Below are 24,257 nucleotides of genomic sequence, written 5' to 3'. Positions count from 1 at the left end.
AATTTAAAAAGAGACGATCCCTTCGACATCCAACCCCAACTTTCTGTTTAAATAGGAAATACGTAAACATGAGAAACTATGCTCGTCAAGCCATTTCATGGGGTCTTTCAGTACATTTTTTGTTTTAAGCATGAAATGCAGTAGTGTCACTGTGTTTTTCAACACAATTGTTTTATCTTTAAGGATGATACATCAGAAAATGGACATGATGAAACATCGGACACAGCAATGGATAGTGAAGCGCAGTCATCATCACCTCCTTCGGAGAAGGAAAAAGGGGACCAACCGGGTGGATATGAAGAAAAAGTGGTAATGCATTTAGCTTTCCATTACAACTAATGCAGCTTCAGTTGGACACACACGCATATTACTGTTTTCTGTAATGTAGTCTGTAATGTAGTCTGTAATGTTCGCTTCTAACATCTAATGCTTTGTTTATACAGAAAACAGATCGGACCAACAGATTTGAGTACCTCCTGAAGCAGACAGAAGTGTTTGCTCATTTTATCCAACCAGCTGCCCAGAAGACGCCGACCTCACCACTGAAGATGAAGCCAGGCCGACCTCGCATTAAAAAAGACGAGAAGCAGAACCTTCTCTCTGCTGGAGAGTGAGTTTTCCCCTCTCCGTTTCAGCCGGATCCTGTATTGCAGTCAGCTGAAAAGATACTTCTTTTAATGGCGCATGGCATATGATACCATTACATTTATTGGTTTAAATAACTTGCAAAAGTGTCAACTCTATGGCTTTGTTCCAAAACCTAATGAACTGTCTTCTATGGCAGCCTCCAAACTAGAATGGAGCCTCAACATACTAGAGACTCAACTCACAATTGATTTCAATGGAGTTTGATGTTAGAATGTTACTACGCTAACAACATAATGCTCAAAGCATAAAGATGAGACATAAAGCGCAAATCGTGAGACATTCTGAATTTGAGGTTTTGTGAAGAATACTATTAATGATGCCTTAGAATTTGGCCAAAATGAGGGCTCTTAAGCCCAAAGTATGCTTTGGTTTTGACGCGAATGCCTAGCATCTGTGAATGCTAGCCTTTCAAAGTAAACTTCGTTTGACTGTGCGTGCAAACACACATTAATAGCTCACTGATTGTGTTCTTTCCTCAGTAACCGTCACCGTCGCACTGAGCAGGAGGAGGATGAAGAGCTGCTCAGTGAGAGCAGCAAAACCACCAGTGTATGCACTCGTTTTGACGATTCGCCTTCCTGTGAGTTCAACACACATCAAAAATTTGCAACATATACACCGATCATCCACAACGTTAAAACCACCTGCCTAATACTGTGTAGGTCGTGCCGCCAAAACGGCACCAACCCACGTCTCAGAATAGCATTCTGACATGATAATCTTCTCACCACAATTGTACAGAGCGGTTATCCGAGTTACCGTAGACTTTGTCAGTTCAAACCAGTCTGGCCATTCTCTGTTGTCCTCTCTCATCAACAAGGCGTTTCTGTCCACAGAACTGCTGCTCACTGGATGTTTTTTGGCACCATTCTGAGTAAATTCTAGAGACTGTTGTGTGTGAAAATCCCAGGAGATCATCAGTTACAGAAATACTCAAACCAGCCCATCTGGCACCAACAATCATGCCACGGTCCAAATCACTGAGATAATTTTTTTTTTTTACCCATTCTGAATGGTTGTGAACATTAACTGAAGCTCCTGACCTGTATCTGCATTATTTTATGCACTGCACTGCTGCCACATGATTGGCTGATTAGATAATTGCATGGATGATTGTTGGTGCCAGATGGGCTGGTTTGAGTATTTCTGGGATTTTCACACACAACAGTCTCTAGAATTTACTCAGAATGGTGCCAAAAACAAAAAACATCCAGTGAGCGGCAGTTCTGTGGATGGAAACACCTTGTTGATGAGAGAGGTCAACAGAGAATGGCCAGACTGGTTTGAACTGACAAAGTCTACGGTAACTCAGATAACCGCTCTGTACAATTGTGGTGAGAAGATTATCATGTCAGAATGCTATTCTGAGATGCGGGTTGGTGCCGTTTTGGCGGCACGACCTACACAATATTAGGCAGGTGGTTTTAAAGTTGCGGCTGATCAGTGTACTTGTATATATTTGATGTACAAATAAATTAATCATTTATAAATATAAATATTAAAATGTCCTACTCTACATACTTTTATTCATTCTTTGCACTTTTGGTTTATGCACCACAATAAACGTATTTTGACAGATGTGAAATCCGGCAAACTGCGAGACTACCAGGTCCGTGGATTGAACTGGCTCATTTCACTCTATGAGAACGGAATCAATGGAATCCTTGCTGATGAAATGGTATGAATCTGTAGTTCCCTGGAAATATCAGAATGTTTTCAAATTGTGATTTCCAGGCCTGAATAAGTCATGAAATCTTGCCTATAGTTAATATGCATGGTTATAGTGTTTCTTCAACTTTGGGCAATTTCATGTTCTAGTGATTGATTTTTATTAAAACTAACAGATTTCCACTTTTTCCTCTTTGTAATAAGGTCTCATTAATAATTAGAAACCTTTTTACCAGGCTATCATCAATTATTTTTTAGTTCTTTTTAAATGGCTTTTATATATTTGACTGTTTTAGCCTTGTCCCAGACAGGCCATACTTTCAATATTAATCCATAAAAATACAAATAAAACTATGATAATCAAAAGAAATGGTAAAATAAACAAACCTTTTCAATATTTATTGTGGGAAAGACAGTTTTTCAAAAATAACAGCTGTCCCACAGTTTTGGCATAATTTCTACGACAGCAAACCGTTTTAAACCCTCATAAAATGTTTGCGAAAGTTAGTGTACTTGGTAACCAAGTCGACAAAATTGTCAGTGTAGAGCGTGCTTGAGGTGAAATATGAGACCAATGATGTTTGAAGAAAACAAAGAACATTCATGGTAAGTACTGTATCTCTTGTGAGCAGAATGTTTTTATTGGGCGGCAATTTCAAATCAAGCTGTAACTTTGTAACAAATTATGCAGAAAGTGTGACTATTCTTTAATTGTGTGTATTTAGGATACAAAACATGTTAGCTTTGAAATAAACCATAGCAAGACAAAGGAGTCATTTTATTTAAAAAATGTCATTTCTATCACAGAATTCTATTAAACAAAAAAGAATTTGAGATGTGGTGGGTATTTTCATGACGATGTGATTAATGCAAAATTGTTGACATAAAAAAAAAATGAGCATGAGAAAAATGTTAAAGGAGACTTTAGTTTCCAGAAGTTCACAGTGCTAAAAGTGCCCAAAGCTGAAGAAACGCCCAGTTATGTTTAGTTTTAAAATATTTAATTGGCCAGAAATGGCTTTTTGTGCGTGCAATCACTAAATTATCTAGCAATCATAAACAACTAGAAAAGTGCTTCAGAGATTATATCAGTCATTTGTCTAAATGACTGTGTGAGAACCCTGTTTCAACTCTCTATCATAAATATCTCACACTTATTCTGTTTTGGCCCGTGCTTTTAGGGTCTTGGTAAAACTCTTCAGACCATCTCTCTGCTGGGCTACATGAAGCACTATAGAAACATTCCTGGACCTCACATGGTTCTGGTTCCCAAGTCCACCCTTTATAACTGGATGAACGAGTTCAAGCGCTGGGTGCCCTCTCTACGAGCAGTCTGCCTCATTGGTGACCGGGATCAAAGGGTGAGAAATGGAGTGATTCCCAATGCTGATCTGAAAGAAAAAGTGGGTGATCGTTGCGCTCTATATTGATGTATTGCTTTGTCTCCTATCTGCAGAATGCCTTTATCCGTGACACACTGTTGCCAGGCGAATGGGACGTGTGCGTTACCTCCTATGAGATGCTAATTATTGAGAGGGCCGTCTTCAAGAAGTTCAACTGGAGGTATCTGGTCATTGATGAGGCCCACCGTATCAAGAATGAGAAATCAAAGGTTTGCAATCACATCTATAATATTGCAACTGTGGCATGTTTAACCACTTCAGTTACTGTAATTTGGATCTGTTGCTGTTAGATCTCAGAATCCAGAAACAATGGGTTGTCTTGGGAGTATTCATCAAACTGTTTGTTTGTCTCAGCTTTCAGAGATTGTGCGAGAGTTCAAGACGACGAATCGATTGCTGCTGACTGGAACACCACTGCAAAACAACCTTCACGAGCTGTGGGCGCTGCTCAATTTCCTGCTGCCAGATGTCTTTAACTCATCAGAGGTGCTGCTTGCACGCCATTCTTTCTTACATACTGTCACTTCAGCAAATGTACACGTTTAAGGATTATTTGCTGGTAGTGCTGGGTAACGTTACTTTTAAACGTAACTTGTTAGAATATTGCGTTACTCAAAGTAAATTAATTACGTTGTTTTATTATAGAAAGTAAAGCGTTACTTTTTTCTCACAGCCACTTTCTCTTCTGCTATACATTCCATACAAGAGACATTACAGGTCATGCTAGCTACTGTACAACACTCATGTCAGAACAACATAGTAAACAAACAGATATTTAGAAAGTAGGTCTTAACATCATATTTATAATAAAGAATCAATAACATGAATATGCATGATTTGTTTTTCCATCAACATGGCAGCCAATATATGAATAATGAAGAATAACCAAGTCTTACCTAAAGCAGCAAAGTCCAACACTTGAACCTGCATCATATATGTCATCATGTGCGGTGCCCATCGACAATGTCAGTCAACTTGAGATGTTTTCAAAAGTCAGGATAAAATTCAGTGGGGAATGCCAGCCTAAAACGTTCAAGGAATAAGTCTGATGAATAAATGAATATTTTTTACTGAAGTCATCTCAGTGCACGCTTGCTTTGAGTTGATCCGCGGTGCGTACAGACGTCACTGGTTGATCGCATACAACTTCAAAAGGCGCATTTTGATTCAACTTGAATGGAATTATTTTTAATGCTACCAAAATGTCATATAAACAGTTTGTTTCATGAATCAAACTACATGTTTATTATAAAACTGTAGAATCTTTTTAGAAATTAAGACATTTTCTCTGCATACACAATCGATGTAGAACGTTGTTCGGAGCCACTGATCCAGAGTCAGCTTTTCTTATCCCATTCTCCCAGTTACAGGGAGCAGTCATGGAGCAGTTCGGCTGCATAAGTCAGTGAATTGAGCGAGTATTTTACCCTGTGTATCATGTCGTGGCCAGTGGGAGACTAGTCTTAAAAATCCCTCTGCCTAAACACGTTTACTGATTTTTTATTTTATTTTTTATTTTTTTTATAATTCTTTTTTTTTTTAATCGCATGAATCAATCGCGTTTCACTCAACCAAATGTTGACCTCATATTACTTTAAAACACGAAATGCGCTTGCGCATTAGTGAGTTGATTGACAGCCGATGTCTGTATCTAAAAGATGATTGGCTCTTTTACTTGCAAGGTGGGACTTCCTTTCTGTATCCATTGACTGTTGGGTGTCAGAGCTTCTTGGTTGGGTGTTCCAGTTTCTCCCATTCATTTAAATAGAAGTGACTCTGGCCTCACTCTCTATAGAACAACAATGCCCATCATGCACTACGGTCTCCTCCCCGAAGTTTGCACACTTTTACTCCTGATTTCTCGCAATACAGGGACAGTAGAGGTGTACAAAAGCAACGTTACTTTATTTAAAAAGTAACTCCGATATTATGGTCTAAAATTAAATATGTTGCGTTACTTTACTCGTTACTCAAAAGTAATCTGATTACGTAACACGTTACTTTTATTGCTTTACCACCACTGTTTGCTGGTGTTTAAGTTTTGAACTTATACATTTTTTTGCTAAGATGCTTTACTTGCAGCTGAATGTATTATATGGTACGAGTAAACTTAATCCTATTTAATGTTTAGAATCTGTGCTTTTGGATTATATATTTTTAGGGCCGTCGATTTGTTAATTCAGTGCGATTTAATTATATAAAAATAACGCTTCAAAAAATTAATGCATTTAATCATGTCTGCGATCCGCAGTAAGGAATTTTCCTACCATCGGAGCAGTGGGTGGGTGGGTTTTTTTTTTTTAATTTATTATTTTTTTTTTTTCTCACCCAATTTGGAATGCCCAATTCCCAGTGCGCTTTAAGTCCTCGTGGTCGCGTAGTAATTTGCCTCAATCCGGGTGGCGGAGGATGAATCCCAGTTACCTCTGCGTCTGAGAGCATCAACCCGCGCATCTTATCACGTGGCTTGTTAAGTGCGTTGCCACGGAGACATAGCGCGTGGAGGCTTCACGCCATCCACCGCGGCATCCACGCTCAACTCGCCACGCGCCCCACCGAGAACTAACCACATTATAGCTACCACGAGGAGGTTACCCATGTGACTCTACCCTCCCTAGCAACCGGGCCAATTTGGTTGCTTAGGAGACCTGGCTGGAGTCACTCGGCACACCCTGGGATTCAAACTAGCGAACACCAGGGGTGGTAGTCAGCGTATTTTACTACTGAGCTACCCAGGCCCCCCTGTGTGTATGTTTTTAAATAATTCGTAATAATCTGTATTTAGTCCATAAACAGTGGTTATGACAGTTCTTGGCTCTGTTCAACAAATATTCAACAAATTAATCGTTTTATAGCCTCTATACTCACCAGATGAAGAGCTTTACCCACAGAGGGACATGGAGAAAAAAAGGTATTGGCAATTATCGATGTTGAGATTTTTCAGCTATCCAATAGTTCCAAATAGCAACTATTGGCACCGATCTGTCGTAAAACCGATATATTGGCGGCCCTTTAGGGGGCAGTAAACGAAACTCCAGGTGTATAGGCAATGTGCAGCTGTACAAACAACAAACCAAACTCAGGCTCTTGACACCAGCGACAGCAGAAGAAAAGAACGAGTTCTTGCATTTAAACTTGCACAAATCAAAATGCAGGAGTCTCAAGACGTGTTTCAGATTACGTTTAACTTGACACAGCAACCTAAAAACGCTGTGTTTATGACGCGATGCAACCAAAGTGAGATTGCACGTGTACATTGACGCATCCTTAGACGAACCCTTTTAATAAATCTATCTTGGACAGATTGACGAATTCAATTGCAAAATGGATTGCTGTGGACTGTAGACCAATGATTGGCTTATGTTCAATAATATGGAAATAAACAATATATTGCATTCTAAAGCCACATTTTGTATCGTCTTATCAATGCTTTACTCGTCTGCTACAATAATGTAATGCATTTTAATTATCTGAATTATTGTTCTTTTATTATTTATTATATTTATATTTATTATTTCTATTTATATAAATATAATTATTTAATCATTATTGAATTATTGTTATTTAGGGGCTTTCTTAGCAAATATTTATGTGATTTAATTTAAATTAATTAGATTAAAAATCTTATTTGATTGACAGCCCTAATTGTTTTTACTTTCGTCTTTTTTTTGTGTGTGTGTGTGTGTGTGTGTGTGTGTGTGTGTGTGTGTGTGTGTGTGTAGGATTTTGATTCCTGGTTTGACACCAATAACTGTCTGGGAGACACAAAGTTAGTGGAACGTCTTCATACTGTGAGTGTGATTTCCTTACAAATCTACAAACACATGCTCATATGCGTTCATAATTAACAAATCTCCTAATGGGACAGGTACTGCGTCCGTTCCTGCTGAGACGTATCAAAGCCGACGTGGAGAAATCTCTCCTCCCCAAAAAGGAAATCAAGATGTATATTGGGCTCAGCAAGATGCAAAGAGAATGGTAAATATTAATTCTGTATATCTGAAATGTATGATCTGAGCTTGATCCTTCAATCAGAGGAACCATCATTCCAACCAAACAACCACTGTTGCCAAGTAGATTTAAAATATTTAATACAAGAATTAAAATCAAGGCATGATTTTCCATGCTATTTTTCACTACATAAATGAGAATGTTTCATTTATATGCACCAATATAACATTGCGTAGTAATAAACAGCAATATTTACATACGTATACTTTTACTAAAACAACACTTTGAAAAGATTTGAACAAAGTCAGTCCTGAATCATTTTGAGTTTTTTGCAAAAATAGGTCTTTAAAACCATATATATAGTATTTTTATCATTATACTTTTATTGTATTTTAACTTGATTTTTCGCCATGGAAGCTGCCAAACAATCTTTTACTTAAACATTTTAATATGGAAAATCCCACACAGAGACTCGAGTGATGACTCAAACGAATCTTTGAATCAGAAAATTCATTCACCAACATTTACAGTGGAACTGATTCACACAGTGAATGACACGCTCTTTAGGAAACATAATGGCCCAAAAAAAAAATATATTTCCAAAATATTCACTATTGTAATGGTGTAACCTCTGTAACAGGACAGGCGAGGAGGAGGCGGGAACCGGCAGAACAGTCAACATAACTTTTAATGGCATAAATCGACTTAAACATAGACACACACACAGCAGCCGCTTGTGTGTCTCTCTCTCTCGAACTGATGCTTCCGGCTCGTCTTTATCCCCCTCCCGGCTGATTAGGCCAATTCAGTGGCGGGCGTGCATCCTCGCGGCCCTGCCACGCCCTCCTCGTCACAACTATGTTGCTTAATTTTGTACTGTGGTGGAAAAAGTACTCAATTTACATACTTAAGTAAAAGTACAGATACCACACACATTTATTACTTAAGTGAAAGTCATCGATTAAAATACTACATTAGTAAAAGTAAAAAGTGCCTGGTTTTAAAAATACTAAGTATCAAAAAGTAAAATTACTACAAATTCAAATCTGTTCATCTAAAAAAATGTGACCCATTCATGTTGTTATTTTTATAATGTTTATTTTAAAATTGAGTCTCATAGGTAATATTGGATACAATAAATATTAACTTTTATAGTTAAACATTTCAATTTTCAAACGCTTTTTACTTTTGTTTTGCTTGATTTATTTTATCTTTATTTTTTCTAGGTAAAAAAGCCTCTCTAGGGACCTGAGATTAGCACGTGCTATAATCTCTATGTACAATGCATCTTTCTTTTTGTTGTTGCTAAAATTCTGATCTTGTGAGTTTGGTGAGTAAATGATGAGAGAATTTTTGGGTGAACTATCCCTTTAATACAGTTCATGTGCATGAATCCTCCGAACAAACCAATTCACTTAAATAAATCGAACTTCCCGATGCTTCATATGAAAGGGAAAGGACTGTTTGGGAGAGCTTCATATAAATGAATCGTCCAAATGAACCGATTCACTGAAATGAATAGGACTTTCTAAAGGTTCATATGAAAGAGAGGTATAGAAGAGCATGTCTGATCAGTGTCTTCTTGAAATGTGTGCACATAAAGTGAGTGAATGCGTCGGGAAAATGTTTAATTTCCAGGACATTTTGCGAATGGAATCTTATTTTTCCAGGACAGCCAGCCAAAAACCATAACGATCCCGGGAAAACGTGGATGGGTGGCAACTTGACATGAGCGCTCTTTACAGCACACGCAGACATACGTCAGCCACAAAATTAAAACCACCTGTCTAATATTGTGTAGGCGCCCCTCGCGCCGCCAAAACTGTGCCAACCCACATCTCAGAATAGCATTCTTCTCACGACATTTGTACAGAGTGGTTATCTGAGTTACCATAGACTTTGTCAGTTCAAACCAGTCTGGCCATTCTCTGTTGTCCTCTCTCATCAACAAGGCAGTTTCTGTCCGCAGAACTGCCGCTCACTGGATGTTTTTTGGCACCATTCTGAGTAAATTCTAGAAAATGTTGTGTGTGAAAATCCCAGGAGATCAGCAGTTACAGAAATACTCAAACCAGCCCATCTGGCACCAACAATCATGCCACGGTCCAAATCACTGAGATCACATTTTTACACACACACCCACACACATGTGAGAGTTTGAAAGTAGAGTATAAAGTATTTGTTTGGCTAAAAAAAAAAAGTACAAATATTGAAAAAAGCTATTTAAGTACATTAACAAAGTATTACTTTACACCACTGATTTTATATTGCCAGGAAAATCATTAATATTTGATCTCGCCCAACCCTAGTGTCATCCACAAGAATTTGAAATACGTAGGAAAAAAAAAAGAGTTGAGTAAAATTGTCAACATTCAAAGCTATGTGAAAAAGGTGATTTCCTTTAATGTGAATCCACAGAGTGATAATTAGCCTGTCATTATTTCTTTTCAGGTACACCAAGATTTTAATGAAAGATATTGACATTCTGAACTCGGCTGGTAAGATGGACAAAATGCGCCTGTTGAATGTGCTGATGCAACTGAGGAAATGCTGTAACCACCCGTATCTGTTTGATGGAGCCGAGCCCGGCCCACCCTACACCACTGACCTCCACCTGGTGGTCAACAGTGGCAAGATGGCTGTCCTGGATAAGCTGCTGCCCAAGCTGAAAGAACAGGGTGAGAAATACCAGCCGTCAGGAACTAGAATTTGCAGTGAAATGGGAATTTTTTTCACCCTTAGAAAAACGTATTCAATAGTAGTTGCCTTTATATGACAGTGTTGATAGTTTTATATCACGTTAATGACATGAATCATGAAAGTAGTTGGAAATTCAACCAAATTTAATTCTGGTATGCACCACGTTTTGACGTTGCTCGGCAACTGTAAACATCTTAACTGCACTTTGTTTTGAATATCATAAGCACCCCTTAATAACAAGTTCTTTCACATTTATTTCATGCATCAAACAGCCTGTTTACCAATCACACTAATTACTTCTGGAGTTTGCATCAGGGCAGAGCAAGTAACTTGCACTCGTTCAGCCATGATCCCGCGTTGGCACTATTTCACAGTGGACCCTTCCTTTTCTAACTGTGAGCTATGTTGTGATTGGTCAAGAAGGAGTTTGATTACATACAGGCTCGATTGCTCTTCCTGAGTACCCCGTATGTCTTTGTCAAATTTACCCGAATCTGAATATAAAACCTGAATCAGTGTATTAAAAATGTAATCTGAATTTAATGATCTGAATTCGTGCCACATGCATTTGAATGTAATTCAAGTAAACGTTCAAATTCAAGGCCTAAAATTCAAGTTCAAATCCCAGTGGCACATATTTCATTCCATACACTAGGGATGGGGCAATGTTTTGAATTTTGAAACATCACGTAACAATAAATGACAAACCGTATTGACGGATCATAAATGAAATGATCCGTCATATATCAGTCTCTTCATCACTTTTTTTTTCTACACTATTTACAGAGTTCACACAAGGTCCTTAAAGTGCTTAGATTTGGCTTTTAGAAATTTTAGTGCTGGAATCCCGGGAAAATCGCCTTGTTTTGTTGAAAAGTGCTTGAGATTAAAACTGAACATTTTTTCCGTCTAATGTGTGTCCATCAAAGATGAGATCCATGCACTCCACTTTTACTGAATGTGTCTTTTAATATTCTTTCTGTTCTTTACAGTTAGTTGTTGATCAAAAAGTAATAAAATAAAATGAATCGCATATAGAATGGATGTGGTAAGAAAACTGCAACTCCTCTCTCATTAATGTCCGCTGAACCAAAACACTTTGTGAGGGGGTTTGCTTGTTGAACCGCTGCCATTCTTAAAGAGACAGTACCATTTTAGCACTTATTATACAGACAATTTCAAACAGTGACGGCTCATATCTTTATTATATATGCCATTTCACAACATAAATTTATAGCATGTATAATTAAAAAAAAATGTAAAGCCTAAATGTGATATAATGAAAAGAAAATGATACAAAAAAATAGAATATAAATGGCAAATTTTAAGATTCTTTCACGACAATGAATGAAAATCGATCAATCATTAACCATAACTGTAAATGATGTACAGCTTGAAACTCAAAATACAAAACGCATATTTTCCTGCAAAGATTTATTTATGCAAAATATGATTTTTGACGTGCCCAAGTTTTCTAATGTTAACTTGAAAACATCAACATCGGAGAAAACTTCCTTACTGTAGAAGGATACGTGAAAACACGAAACAGCCAGAGAAGTATGTGCATTTAGCTGTACTGCTTATATATTTATTTGTTATATATATGTGTGTGTGTGTGTGTGTGTGTGTGTGTGTGTGTGTGTGTGTGTGTGTGTGTGTGTACATATGTACACTACCGGTCAAAAGTTTTGAAACATTCTTTATTATAAATTTTTTTCACATTTTAGAATAATAGTAAAGTCATCAATTTCAAAAACCTTTTTTTTTTTAATTACATTTTAGATTTATAATGAAATAAATTATTATGGTGGCACAATTATATTTTTGTCTTCAAAACTAATTTCAAACATTTAAGCATGCGCCGTCAGATCAAAAGATTTTAAAGATTGTGAGAAACATTTCAGTCAAGTGTTTCAAAACTTTTGACCGGTTGTGTGTGTGTGTGTGATGTGATGTGATGTGATATATATGTGCATGAGAGAACTTGGTTCTGATGAGAAATTTTTCTAAAAAATAAACAACTAATTTAAGTGTTATATGGAATTGAGGTTTTTCAAATCATGAACCTCTTATCGTATATTGAACTGAATTGTAAGATCACCATAACGTCCCATGCCTACTGCCCCACTAATGGCTGCTTTGAAATACCGTGGTATAAACTATGTAGCTGAATCTCTGAACATTTCCCCTTAATGTAGAAATTTGATAAAGTGCAAATTACCTTGATGTGGTGTTTTAAATGTGTTTTTTTCCTGCAGGCTCCCGTGTGTTGATCTTCAGTCAGATGACCAGGGTGCTGGACATTCTGGAGGATTACTGTATGTGGCGTAACTACGGTTACTGTCGTCTGGATGGACAGACGCCCCATGAGGAGCGACAGGTATGAAAATCATCTTCATGTGTTCTGTCACTTTAAATGCTCATGTATGTTTGAATGTTGAGCAAAAAGAGAACTGTTCCAACTAATGGAGAATAAAGAATTCTTAGTTGCTTTTAGTCCACTTTTTAGTCCATCTTTGAGGTCATCTTTATGCTAGTGTACTCCTAAAAGTTGACAAAATTATCACATCCTCTTGGAATCATGCATTTCAATATTTTTGAGTAATTTTATTTTATTTTTTTCCTCCCCTTTTCTCCCCAATTTGGAATGCCCAATCCCAATGCGCTCGAAGTCCTCGTGGTGGCGTAGTGACTCGCCTCAATCCGGGTGGCGGAGGACGAATCTCAGTTGCCTCCGCGTCTGAGACCGTCAATCCGCGCATCTTATCACGTGGCTTGTTGAGCGCGTTACCGCGGAGATGTAGCACGTGTGGAGGCTTCACGCTATTCTCCGCAGCATTCGCGCACAACTCGCCATGCGCCCCACTGAGAGTGAGAACCACATTATAGCGACCACAAGGAGGTTACCCCATGTGACTCTACCCTCCCTAGCAACCGGGCCAATTTGGTTGCTTAGGGGACCTGGCTGGAGTCATTCAGCATGCCCTGGATTCGAACTCGCAACTCAAGGGGTGGTAGTCAGCGTCAATACTCGCTGAGCTACCCTGACCCCCTGTTGAGTAATCATGTTGACCAGCTATCACCAACTAGTGATAGGAAATCCATATTTCACCCCAACTTCTGGTTTCCTGAGGAAATACATCAACACAGGAAAGAAAACTGCACTTGTTAAGCCATTTTGGGGGTCTTTAATAATAAATAAGGATCAATGAGTGACCATAAATTAAACAAGTAATAATATACTCTGTAAAATTGATCTTTCCTCATCTCATCCTCAGGTCTCTATCAATGCCTTCAATGAGCCCAACAGCTCAAAGTTTCTATTCATGTTGAGCACCAGAGCTGGAGGACTCGGTATCAATCTGGCCACTGCTGATGTTGTCATCATCTACGACTCTGACTGGAATCCTCAAGTGGATCTCCAAGCTATGGTCCGTGTGCACAATAGTCCTAATAACCATTAAAACATTACTTTTCTCTTCTGACCAGTTGATTGTGAATGTGAAATGACTCCTTTTCACATGCAAACAGTGTTAAACCTCTTCTGGATTGGAAAATAAGGGTTTGGGTTACTAATTTCCATTGTGTTTTCTCTGTTCAGGACCGTGCTCACAGGATTGGTCAGAAGAAACAGGTCTGTGTGTTCCGTTTTATCACAGAAAATACAGTGGAGGAAAGAATTGTGGAACGTGCTGAAATGAAGCTCCGCTTGGACTCTATTGTCATTCAACAAGGTAAGAAGGGAAACAAACGTTTCATCAGCTAGTTTAAAATAATGACTGATTTAAAAATGTATTGCCCACTTTTATTAAGTGTATCAGAGTGTATTAAGATTTTTACAGTTGCAACATTAATTTTAAGGCAGCTACACACTTTTTACCCCTTAATTTTCGTGGCTGCACTGCAAAAAAAAGAAAAGAGTCATAGTGATATTCTCATTACCGGAATGTGAAAACTAATATATTATTTGAATTGTTGTACAACAGCATCAAGACTGTGTTGTGGTAATGAGAATCATCGCTGAAAACAATGTGTGTAATAAAATGAAAATATCCTGAAGCATTACGCTAATGAGAATTGGGCGGTAAAATGTGTTTAAGTGTCCTGAAAATAATGTCACAATGCAAAAAGTCTTAATGGTACTAAATGTAGGCTTCATTTTCTACATTTCATTTTCTTGACTGATTTCGTGAGAATCGCCCCACTGAGTTCATGTCTATTGCTCACCAACAGGCAGACTGGTAGATCCAAACATGAACAAACTGGGCAAGGATGAAATGCTATCTATCATTCGACACGGTGCCACTCACGTCTTTGCCTCAAAGGAGAGCGAGATCACTGATGAAGACATTGACGCCATCTTGGAGAGAGGAGAAAAGAAGGTGGGATCTCTGATCTAGAGTACTTTCCCCAAAAAGCTGGACTAAACTATATGCTGTAGTATGCCTCTATATGCAATAGAAGTGCTATTTTATCACATTTCTATTATTCTGAAATATAACTACTGCTCTGCTGGTGTGTTTCAGACCATGGAGATGAAGGAGAAGCTGGCCAATCTTGGAGAAAGTTCTCTGAGGAACTTCACCATGGACACCGAGAACAGTGTGTACAACTTTGAAGGTGAAGATTATAGAGAAAAGAAAAAGGTAACATGAGGAAATGTAAATGTGCATTTTCTTAATTTGCTCTGTGTTCCTGTTTTATTAACTTATTTTACTTTTTATTTCAGGTCATCACTAACTGGATTGAGCCACCCAAGAGAGAGCGCAAGGCAAACTATGCTGTGGACGCTTATTTCAGAGAGGCCTTGCGAGTCAGCGAGCCCAAAGCACCAAAGGTATTGTGGGCAACATTAGCCCTTACAGTATTTAAACTGGAAAACACTTTCAGACAGAAGTCATAATTAACTTTTCTTCTTCTGTTTCCCACAGGCCCCACGTCCCCCTAAACAACCGAATGTTCAAGACTTCCAGTTCTTTCCTCCTCGACTCTTTGAGCTGCTGGAGAAGGAGATCTTGTATTACAGGAAGACTATTGGCTACAAGGTGTCTTTTTTTCTGAAATCCAAGTTGGAGTACTTAAAATCAACGTGAAATTAAAGTTGATCCTGCACTCAAAACTTGATTATATTTAAGATTCACGCATTTCAAGCGCATGACAAATTTCCATCCAACTGAAGTTATCTTTAAATAATCGACATTATCATAAAGTATTGTGACGTATTTAAGTTTAAATACATTAGGCTTGGTTCATAATATGTACATTTTGATAAAGATTACTCATTTCAGTTTGGTAGAAATTTGTCTGGCGATTTAAATGCGTAAATCTTAAAAATAGTCTGAAATATTGTGTATTTGCATTCTTAATATACTGTACATTGAGGGGCCTGGGTAGCTCAGTGGTAAAGACACTGGCTACCACCCCTGGAGTTCGCTAGTTCGAATCCCAGGGTGTGCTGAGTGACTCCAGCCAGGTCTCCTAAGCAACCAAATTGGCCCGGTTGCTAGGGAGGGTAGAGTCACATGGGGTAACCTCCTCGTGATCGCTATAATGTGGTTCGTTCTCGGTGGGCCGCGTGGTGAGTTGAGCGTGGTTGCCACGGTGGATGACGTGAAGCCTCAACAAGCCACGTGATAAGATGCGTGGGTTGACGATCTCAGATGTGGAGGCAACTGGGATTCATCCTCCGCCACCCGGACTGAGGCGAATCCCTACGTGACCACGAGGACTTAAAAGCACATTGGGAATTGGGCATTCCAAATTGGGAGAAAAAGGGGAATTTTCTTTTTTTAAATAAATATACTGTACATTGGTAAATCTTTATCTCTAACTTGTAAAGACAATACAGCACACAACATTTGAATAAACAGAAATAACAAAGCATAGCAAGAGCAAGAAACAATATAAAAAAGCCTGAGATTTAATGAAATCAATCAATAAACACTGCATGTGCTGCACACTTCAAAGTGAATGTGTGAAGCCGACTGCTCATACACTAACAACACATCATCATAAACATCACGTGCGCTCTGTGTAGATGACAGAGTAGAGCGCTTATTAACCTTAAAGTGCGCAGCACATGCAGACTATATATTTATATAATTATATCAAAACCTTTTGTGGCATAATAAGCACATTTTGCCTTATAACGAATTGCTTATCCGGAGGTGTGAAGCTGTCGTCAAAAACCACTCACTGAAAGCGCTTCAATCAGCTTTCCGTCAAAATAAAAGCTCATTTTAATTAGAAGCGAGAAATTGAAGAAATTGTGATGGAAATATATTACTACTATATGCATAGTAAAATGTAATGTTCGATTTAATAATATTAAATATAATAATAAACCAATAATTACATTATATTTAAGCAATATCTCACAAGCAAGAGTGCTGTTGTACAGAATAAAAGTTTTCTTTTTTTTATGATTAAAATGTTAGAACTTTAAAACACTGAATTCAGAAAAAATTTAAAGGAAAACAGAATTTGGGGAAAAAATAAAACTGACAAGATTTATGTTTGCTCTCTTGAAGATGCGAACACACTTAGGCTTCCATTAAAAACTCATTAGATCTTTAGATCCTTCAATTTCAAACTAAATGCTTGTCTTCATAATCTTTAAACAAAATGTAATAACTTTCTCTGCTTCTGGAACAACTTGGTTAATGTTAACTACAGTATCTGGCTGTTGATTATTTAGGATTTTCTTTTTAGGCTTCTGTTGCAGGTATTGTAGCCTTTCTGAAATCGTGCATTGCATCTAAAAGCTTGTATGCTAAATATTGTTTTCTGTATTTCTGTCACTAAAAATCCTGTTTGACTGTGTTAATTCTTTAACATTCAACATGCAATTATCCCTTTCAAAGTTTCTAATACAAAATGCCACCATGCTAACAGGTGCCAAGAAACCCTGATTTGCCTAACTCGGCCCAAGCGCAGAAAGAGGAACAGGCCAAGATTGATGAAGCAGAACCACTTAATGAGGAGGAGCTAGAGGAGAAGGAGAACCTCCTCTCACAGGTAAAATATCAGCTGAAGGGAATTTGAGACGGGGCTATATACAGAACATGTCCCCCCCAACTTGAAGTGTTTAATTTCTGCACCACTAGTGGCGACAAACAGAATTGCAATCGGTTTGTTTGGGGAGGCATGACTACATTTGACTCAACCAGTGGTGCAAGTTTGGGGGAACTGCCTGCTTGTCCAATCAAGTCATACTAATTAAAATATATTAAATTAAAAATTATTTTAGTAGTTTCGTTTGGTGCTGCAAATGGCACAGAAATGACACACTTCACCTTGTAAGTTAGGCTGAAATGCTTATGACACAATATCTTTTTCATATTTTCAGGGCTTCACTATCTGGACCAAACGTGACTTCAACCAGTTCATCAAGGCAAATGAGAAGTGGGGAAGAGATGACATTGAGAACATTGCTCGTGAGGTCGAGGGCAAAACCCCAGAGGAGGTCATGGAATATTCCGGTATGTTGATAAGCCCTTGATAACTTGCATCTAAACGATATGTACAGGATTCATGTGATTGAGATCCATTCTTTGCATTTGTGAGCAGCTGTCTTCTGGGAGCGCTGCAATGAACTGCAGGACATTGAGAAGATCATGGCTCAGATCGAGAGAGGAGAAGCCAGAATCCAGAGGAGGATCAGCATCAAAAAAGCACTTGACTCCAAAGTGAGCGACACCTTATGACCCATTTTCACAGAAAGGGTTTTATAGTAAAGTGCAGCAGCAGGGAATATCATTCATTTTCTCCATCGTGAAATAGATTTTTAATGATAATGTAGAAACCTTTCAAGACAGACTTACGGCAAGCTCTGAGGTTGTTTATCGACGGTAAATGCTTCTGTTGAAATCACTTCATTTTTTAGAAATTGTTTAACAGTGGATTTCCGGTGAAGAACTACACTACCCATGATCCTGAAATGAAAGATCCACCAATCAGAGAATCGAGGCAAACAATGCTTTGCAGCCACTGCGCACTTGCATGATAAACTGTAGAGTTTTCTATTATACAGAAGTAATATATTTCTGTTGCATTTTTTCGATTTCACACGTCTATTTTAATTGAGCTTTTATTTTGGCAGAAAAACAGATGTTTTTGACTACATTTCTCACCTTCGGAAAAGCAGTTCGCTGTATGGGCTAATGAAATGCAATACAAACACAAATTCCATAAGAACACATTTGGCAGCATTATTTTGGGAACTAGGGAATTTATTAGTCTTTATTATTTATTAGACACCTAATATGAAACTGTAATATGTTGAACTATCTATTTGTTTTTTGTTTTTTATTATTATTATCTTTACATTAATAATTGTCTTTAGTTCTTAATTTTTAGGCTATTACTAATTTCCCACCTGTTGTCATTGACGAATACTTGCGTGATGGCAAATGGGCCCGTTGGAGACAGTAAATGTTTGGATTTGGGAAGGTGGTATATAAGATTTTTTCATTCACATCATTATTTTAATTGCTTTTCGGTTTGTTTAAAGTGCCATTTGATTTTAGAAATATCTTTTTGTTTGTTTTTCGTGGTTCAATAAATGAATTTAATTCTTAAAGCAAAATCAACAAAGCAGGGAATTTAACGACCCTCGGCAGGGGAGTTGACGACATAGTCGGATATCGTGATATATTTTAAGGCGAAAATACATTTTTACATATCGCCCAGCACTAGTCTGCATGTGCTACACACTTCAAAGTGATTAAAATGCTCTGCTTTGTCATTAATACACAGAGTGCATGTGATGTTACTAAATTCCATGACAATCCCCGTTTTATAGTTAATTCCGTTTTTATGACTGGATTCCGCGATTCTGTCCATGTTTATCGCATCGCGGAAATCTTAGGGCTCTATTATTCATGGTTTGGTTTATTATTTTTATTTTTTATTTCAATGTTCTGGGTTCAAAACAAGTTAAGCTCATTCGACAGCATTTGAGGCATAATGTTGATTCCCTCAAAATTTAAGTTCGACCTGTCCCTCCTTTAAAAAAGCAATAATCTGGGTTACAGTGTGGCACTTGCAATGAAAGTAAATAGGGCCAATCCATAAACGTTAAAATACTTTGTGTTTCAAAAGTATAGCCACAAGATGTAAATAATGTTTTAACATGATCTGAGTGTGATAATCACACAACTTTATTGACATGACGACGCAATGCCGTAAACGGTAAACGACCGTAAAAATGAAGATTTAAACAACTTTACAGCTCAAATAAAATGAGTATTAACAGAAGAATTAATGAGTGCCATTTATAAAACTATAAGCTTCACATTTCTGCCTTTAAACTCTACAAAAATTGGCCCCATTCACTTCTATTGTAAGTGCCTCACTGTAACCTCGTCTTTTGCTTTTTTTTAATGAAAAAGTGGGACGAGTCGAAATATTTTTGTGGTAATCAACATTATGCCAGAAATGCGGTCGATTGAGCTTGACTTTGTATTGTACCAGAAATGTTCCTTTTGAATCCCAATCCCAGAAAACGAATAGGAAAAAATTAGTGCTGACAGCTATTACATTTTTTAATCTCAATTAATCTAAAAATGTTTGTTAATTGCAGATTTTGAAAGTGCTGAAATTTAACACTATATATATTTATTTTCTTGTCAATTCATTTATTTCCATCTTAGGAAAGAAAACAAAACAATATGTAACAAAATAATGCTTTATTAACATTTTCCAAACAAAGCCTTCCACAGTATAAAGATAGAAATGCACTAAAATAGCACCAATTCAAGTAACATTAAACGTTTAAGTGGGAGCTTGACTAATTGAAAGAACTAGTCCCCACATAGATTGCATTTTAATTGCAATGGGCATTAAATCTCTTAAACTCTAATCCTCCACCATATCAATCAGCTTGCAGACTGTGACTATTTGCTTTGTTACAGCAATCGTGAAGCTGCGTTCATGATTCGCGTCAGAGCATCAACGCCAGCTTCAAGCTTTGAACTCCCATGAAAAGCACTTCTCGACAAAAACGTCTCATTCTGAGTTTTGGTGATTAGTTAAAACTTGACTTGCTTCTGTGGTAATTAAAATGCACCTTACAAGTCACATCTGGGCTTGTTTTGTACATCATAGAGCGCTAAGAGCTCCTCTCTCCATTTCATCACTGACAGGAAAGCGCTGTCAGAGATTATTTTATTTACTGCGATAACAACCTCCGCCACTCTATCATAGGAGAGTATTACGACAGTACTGCCCATAGAATGTCAATGGGACTGCCGCATTATGCTATTTTATGCAAAGCTTATAGGCTTCACTTGTTAGAAGGGCTCTGCTGCTGTGTCTCTTTGTGAAGTGTGCATCAGTGTAATGACTCCGGGTGAACACATTACAAAGATTCCACCCTTCACACAAGTGTTTATGCCGTATTAACGGTAAATGTGTTAATCGCAATTTAAGAAAAATGAACGTGTTAAACTTTTAAATTAAACTGCTAAAAAAAAGTGGGTGATCACTGCGCACTCAGAGGCTTATGTTTTTGTTTCACTTTTTTCTCTCTCTCCAGATTGGCCGTTATAAGGCACCCTTTCATCAGCTCAGGATCTCCTATGGCACCAACAAGGGGAAGAACTACACCGAGGAGGAGGATCGATTTCTCATCTGCATGCTGCACAAACTGGGCTTTGACAAAGAGAGCGTATATGATGAGCTGCGCCAGTGCATACGCAACTCTCCCCAGTTCCGATTTGATTGGTTCCTCAAGTCCCGCACTGCCATGGTGAGTTTTTGTCACACTTGGCATCTATTAAATCACAGCAATATTAAAGGGGCTATTTTGGGCATTTTTCATCTTTTGTTTTTTTCAGAGGTCCACGTATGTTAGAATAAAACATTGTGGAAGTTCAGAACGAGTCATTTTTGCAGCTTATTCAACAGCCTAACAAGGTTATATGCATGAAATTGCAGGAGCTTCAGAGGAGGTGCAACACACTGATCACGCTCATTGAACGTGAGAACATGGAGCTAGAAGAGAGAGAGAAAGCAGAGAAGAAAAAGAAGGGCCCTCGCACATCTTCGGTAAGCCCGTGCAACGGTAGCTTTTGTCACTTTGACCTTTTTGAAGAACCTGGAACATCTGTCAGCAGGTTATATAATATAAATATATACACTTTTTATTATTTATTTATTTATTTATTTATTTATTTATTTATTTTTGGGATTTTTTTCCCCCCTTTTTCTCCCAATTTGGAATGCCCAGTTTCCAATGCGCTCTAAGTCCTCGTGGTCGCATAGTGATTCGCCTCAGTCTGGGTGGCGGAGGATGAATCCCAGTTGCCTCCGCGTCTGAGACAGTCAACCCGTGCATCTTATCATGCGGCTTGTTGAGCGCGTTGCCACGGAGACATAGTGCGTGTGGAGGCTTCACGCCATCCACCGCGGCATCCGCGCTCAATTCACCATGCGCCCCACCGAGAACAAACCACATTATAGCGACCACAAGGAGGTTACCCCATGTGACTCTACCCCCCCCTAGCAACCGGGCCAATTTGGTTGCTTAGGAGACCTGGCTGGAGTCACTCAGCACGCCCTGGGATTCGTACTAGCAAACTAGCGAACTCCAGGGGTGGTAGCCAGCATATTTTACCACTGAGCTACCCAGGCCCCCATAAATATATACACTTAATAACCGTTCTTTTTGGGGCCTGGGTAGCTCAGTGGTAAAAGACGTTGGCTACCACCCCTGGAGTTCGCTAGTTCGAATCCCAGGGCGTGCTGAGTGACTCCAGCCAGGTCTCCTAAGGTTGCTAGGGAGGGTAGAGTCACATGGGGTAACCTCCTCGTGGTCGCTATAATGTGGTGAGTTGAGCATGGATGCCGCGGTGGACGGCGTGAAGCCTCCACACGCGCTGTGTCTCTGTGGCAACGTGCTCAACAAGCCACGTGATAAGATGCATGGGTTGGCGGTCTCAGACGTGGAGGCAGCTGGGATTTGTCCTCCGCCACCCGGATTGAGGCGAATCACTACGCGACCACGAGGACTTAAAAGCACATTGGGAATTGGGCATTCCAAATTGGGTGAAAAAGGGAAAAAATACAGAAAAAAATAAAAATAAATAACCGTTCTTTACCCATAGGCCCAGAAACGCAAACAGGACGGGACCTCTGATGGACGCGGACGCCGGAAAAAGCTCAAATTGTGAGCTGAAGTCAAACCTCACTTGGCGAGGACCTTCAGTACAGCAATACTTGCATTTGTTGTTACGGGTCCCACTCATGTACTGTATCCATTTGCAGTACTGAACCTCGCCTCCAAGTAGCTTGACCTTTTTTGTAGAAAGGCGTAGAGTTGTAAAGTAGATCTCTTTAAGTCATAAAGTATATTACGACTGTGCTGTCAATGTTGTTTTTGTATTTATACCTGTTTGTCTTTATCCACATTCCATTTGCTTGTAACAGTATAATTTGCAGTCTTTCCCCTCATTTTTAGAGTCTTCAGTTGGAACGTGACTAATAAACGTCAGTTTTTTTTTTTTAAACACTGCTCCGTATTTTCCTTCCAAATGAACGTTAATGTTGCTAATAAAGCTGTGCAGGAATTGCTTGGGGAAAAATGTCTCAAGGACAGGTGGAGAAATTCACTGAAAGTGAATGACTGCCAAAGTGAAATACAAAAATTAGGAGTTTTTGATCTCACAAATGGGAGTGATTTCAGATGTTAAGAGGGATTTTTAGAACATTAATACAGCTTTGTTGATTTGGTAATAGATTAGAATTGATCAAATAGGAGTTTTGTGTCATTCGTCTTGCAGTGCAGATGTTGTGTAGTAGGCCTGTCATTTTCTTCATCCTTTTATTTCCAACACAGTATGGTAACGTAAAGGCCATGATAAATCTCTTTCCGCCATTTCTAAATGCAGGCTATATGATAAAGGCTGCGAATATTTTGAAACACCAAAGCACATTATTGCACTCACTGTAAATACTAGTTATCTCAAAATGTAAAAATATATTACGCAATTAAAACTAGTAAGAATAATAAACATTAAGCTTAAGTTACCATTACTCTCTAAATCCTAAAGTTGTCATTAATAAAAACATTTAAGTGGTCCTAATTAAACAGTACTTGAAATGTTGCATTATAGCATTATAACTCAAATAAATACATTCTTTAAACTTTTGCTTTGAGTACTACTAACTCAAAATTATCAAGTACAATACTGCGGCTGCATAAATTGTTTGGTCAAAACAAGGGAACTTCTGTAGAAAAATTATAATTGTTATTTAAAAATGTACATCGTTTTAATTCTTATGACTGTTGTTGTTTTGTTGTAGCAGATCGATAGTTGTGATTTGTGTGAAGTCACCATGAGGGTGATTAGTGTTCCCTCTGGTGAACTAAATTTAAGCCATTCTTCTTCACTCAGTTATAACTTATACAAAAGTGCAGATTTATGTGAATGAAGTATACTGAGGAGCATCCAATGCGTCATATGGCTAACTGAGATTCCAGTCATAATTTCCTTTATACTGTATAAGACGTGCTATAACCCAATTTAAATGATTAAATTATTATTTAAACTTCTCCAAATGCGAAGACCATATGCTTTTGCAATTACTTAATGTTGCTTATTTGTTGAAAGACTATTGATTTATTTTAGGAAACCTTATATGAGGCTGGCAAATATAAGTTGAGCCTGTCTAGTCCCAATAACCTCTAAGCAATGTAATTCATACTAAGAAATTGTTAACGCACACAGGTTAAAAAACAAAAACAAAAAAAGAACATTGACAGAAAGTGACTGGGTATAATTGGTCTTGTTATCGAACAAAGTTTGAAATGTGGTGTAAATGACATTTGTTCATGATGGTTATGGGGAAAATTACATTCTAGTCATTGCTAGTAGAGGCCTACAT

General features: G+C 38.2%; 1 protein-coding gene across 1 annotated transcript in view; it reads left to right on the top strand.

The window, feature by feature from the left end:
- The window catches only part of LOC127444244 (SWI/SNF-related matrix-associated actin-dependent regulator of chromatin subfamily A member 5-like), a 28,319-nt gene extending 4,972 nt beyond the window's left edge, over window positions 1-23,347 (top strand). The window contains exons 2-24 of the mRNA XM_051703513.1: window positions 184-309; window positions 444-610; window positions 1,128-1,228; window positions 2,226-2,326; window positions 3,498-3,677; window positions 3,773-3,928; window positions 4,074-4,205; window positions 7,442-7,510; window positions 7,588-7,697; window positions 10,122-10,348; window positions 12,629-12,750; window positions 13,649-13,801; window positions 13,972-14,104; window positions 14,604-14,752; window positions 14,897-15,016; window positions 15,100-15,207; window positions 15,302-15,415; window positions 17,265-17,387; window positions 17,719-17,851; window positions 17,940-18,058; window positions 20,908-21,120; window positions 21,309-21,419; window positions 22,478-23,347. Coding sequence (XP_051559473.1) covers window positions 184-309; window positions 444-610; window positions 1,128-1,228; window positions 2,226-2,326; window positions 3,498-3,677; window positions 3,773-3,928; window positions 4,074-4,205; window positions 7,442-7,510; window positions 7,588-7,697; window positions 10,122-10,348; window positions 12,629-12,750; window positions 13,649-13,801; window positions 13,972-14,104; window positions 14,604-14,752; window positions 14,897-15,016; window positions 15,100-15,207; window positions 15,302-15,415; window positions 17,265-17,387; window positions 17,719-17,851; window positions 17,940-18,058; window positions 20,908-21,120; window positions 21,309-21,419; window positions 22,478-22,543 — 3,033 coding nt within the window. The 3' untranslated portion in view covers window positions 22,544-23,347. The remainder of the gene's footprint in view (window positions 1-183; window positions 310-443; window positions 611-1,127; window positions 1,229-2,225; window positions 2,327-3,497; window positions 3,678-3,772; window positions 3,929-4,073; window positions 4,206-7,441; window positions 7,511-7,587; window positions 7,698-10,121; window positions 10,349-12,628; window positions 12,751-13,648; window positions 13,802-13,971; window positions 14,105-14,603; window positions 14,753-14,896; window positions 15,017-15,099; window positions 15,208-15,301; window positions 15,416-17,264; window positions 17,388-17,718; window positions 17,852-17,939; window positions 18,059-20,907; window positions 21,121-21,308; window positions 21,420-22,477) is intronic.
- The last annotated feature ends 910 nt before the right edge of the window (window positions 23,348-24,257 follow it).

This window comes from Myxocyprinus asiaticus, chromosome 7 (assembly GCF_019703515.2).
Source record: "Myxocyprinus asiaticus isolate MX2 ecotype Aquarium Trade chromosome 7, UBuf_Myxa_2, whole genome shotgun sequence".
In the NCBI taxonomy this organism is placed as follows: domain Eukaryota; kingdom Metazoa; phylum Chordata; class Actinopteri; order Cypriniformes; family Catostomidae; genus Myxocyprinus; species Myxocyprinus asiaticus.
This window is presented reverse-complemented; position numbering and strand designations above follow the sequence as displayed.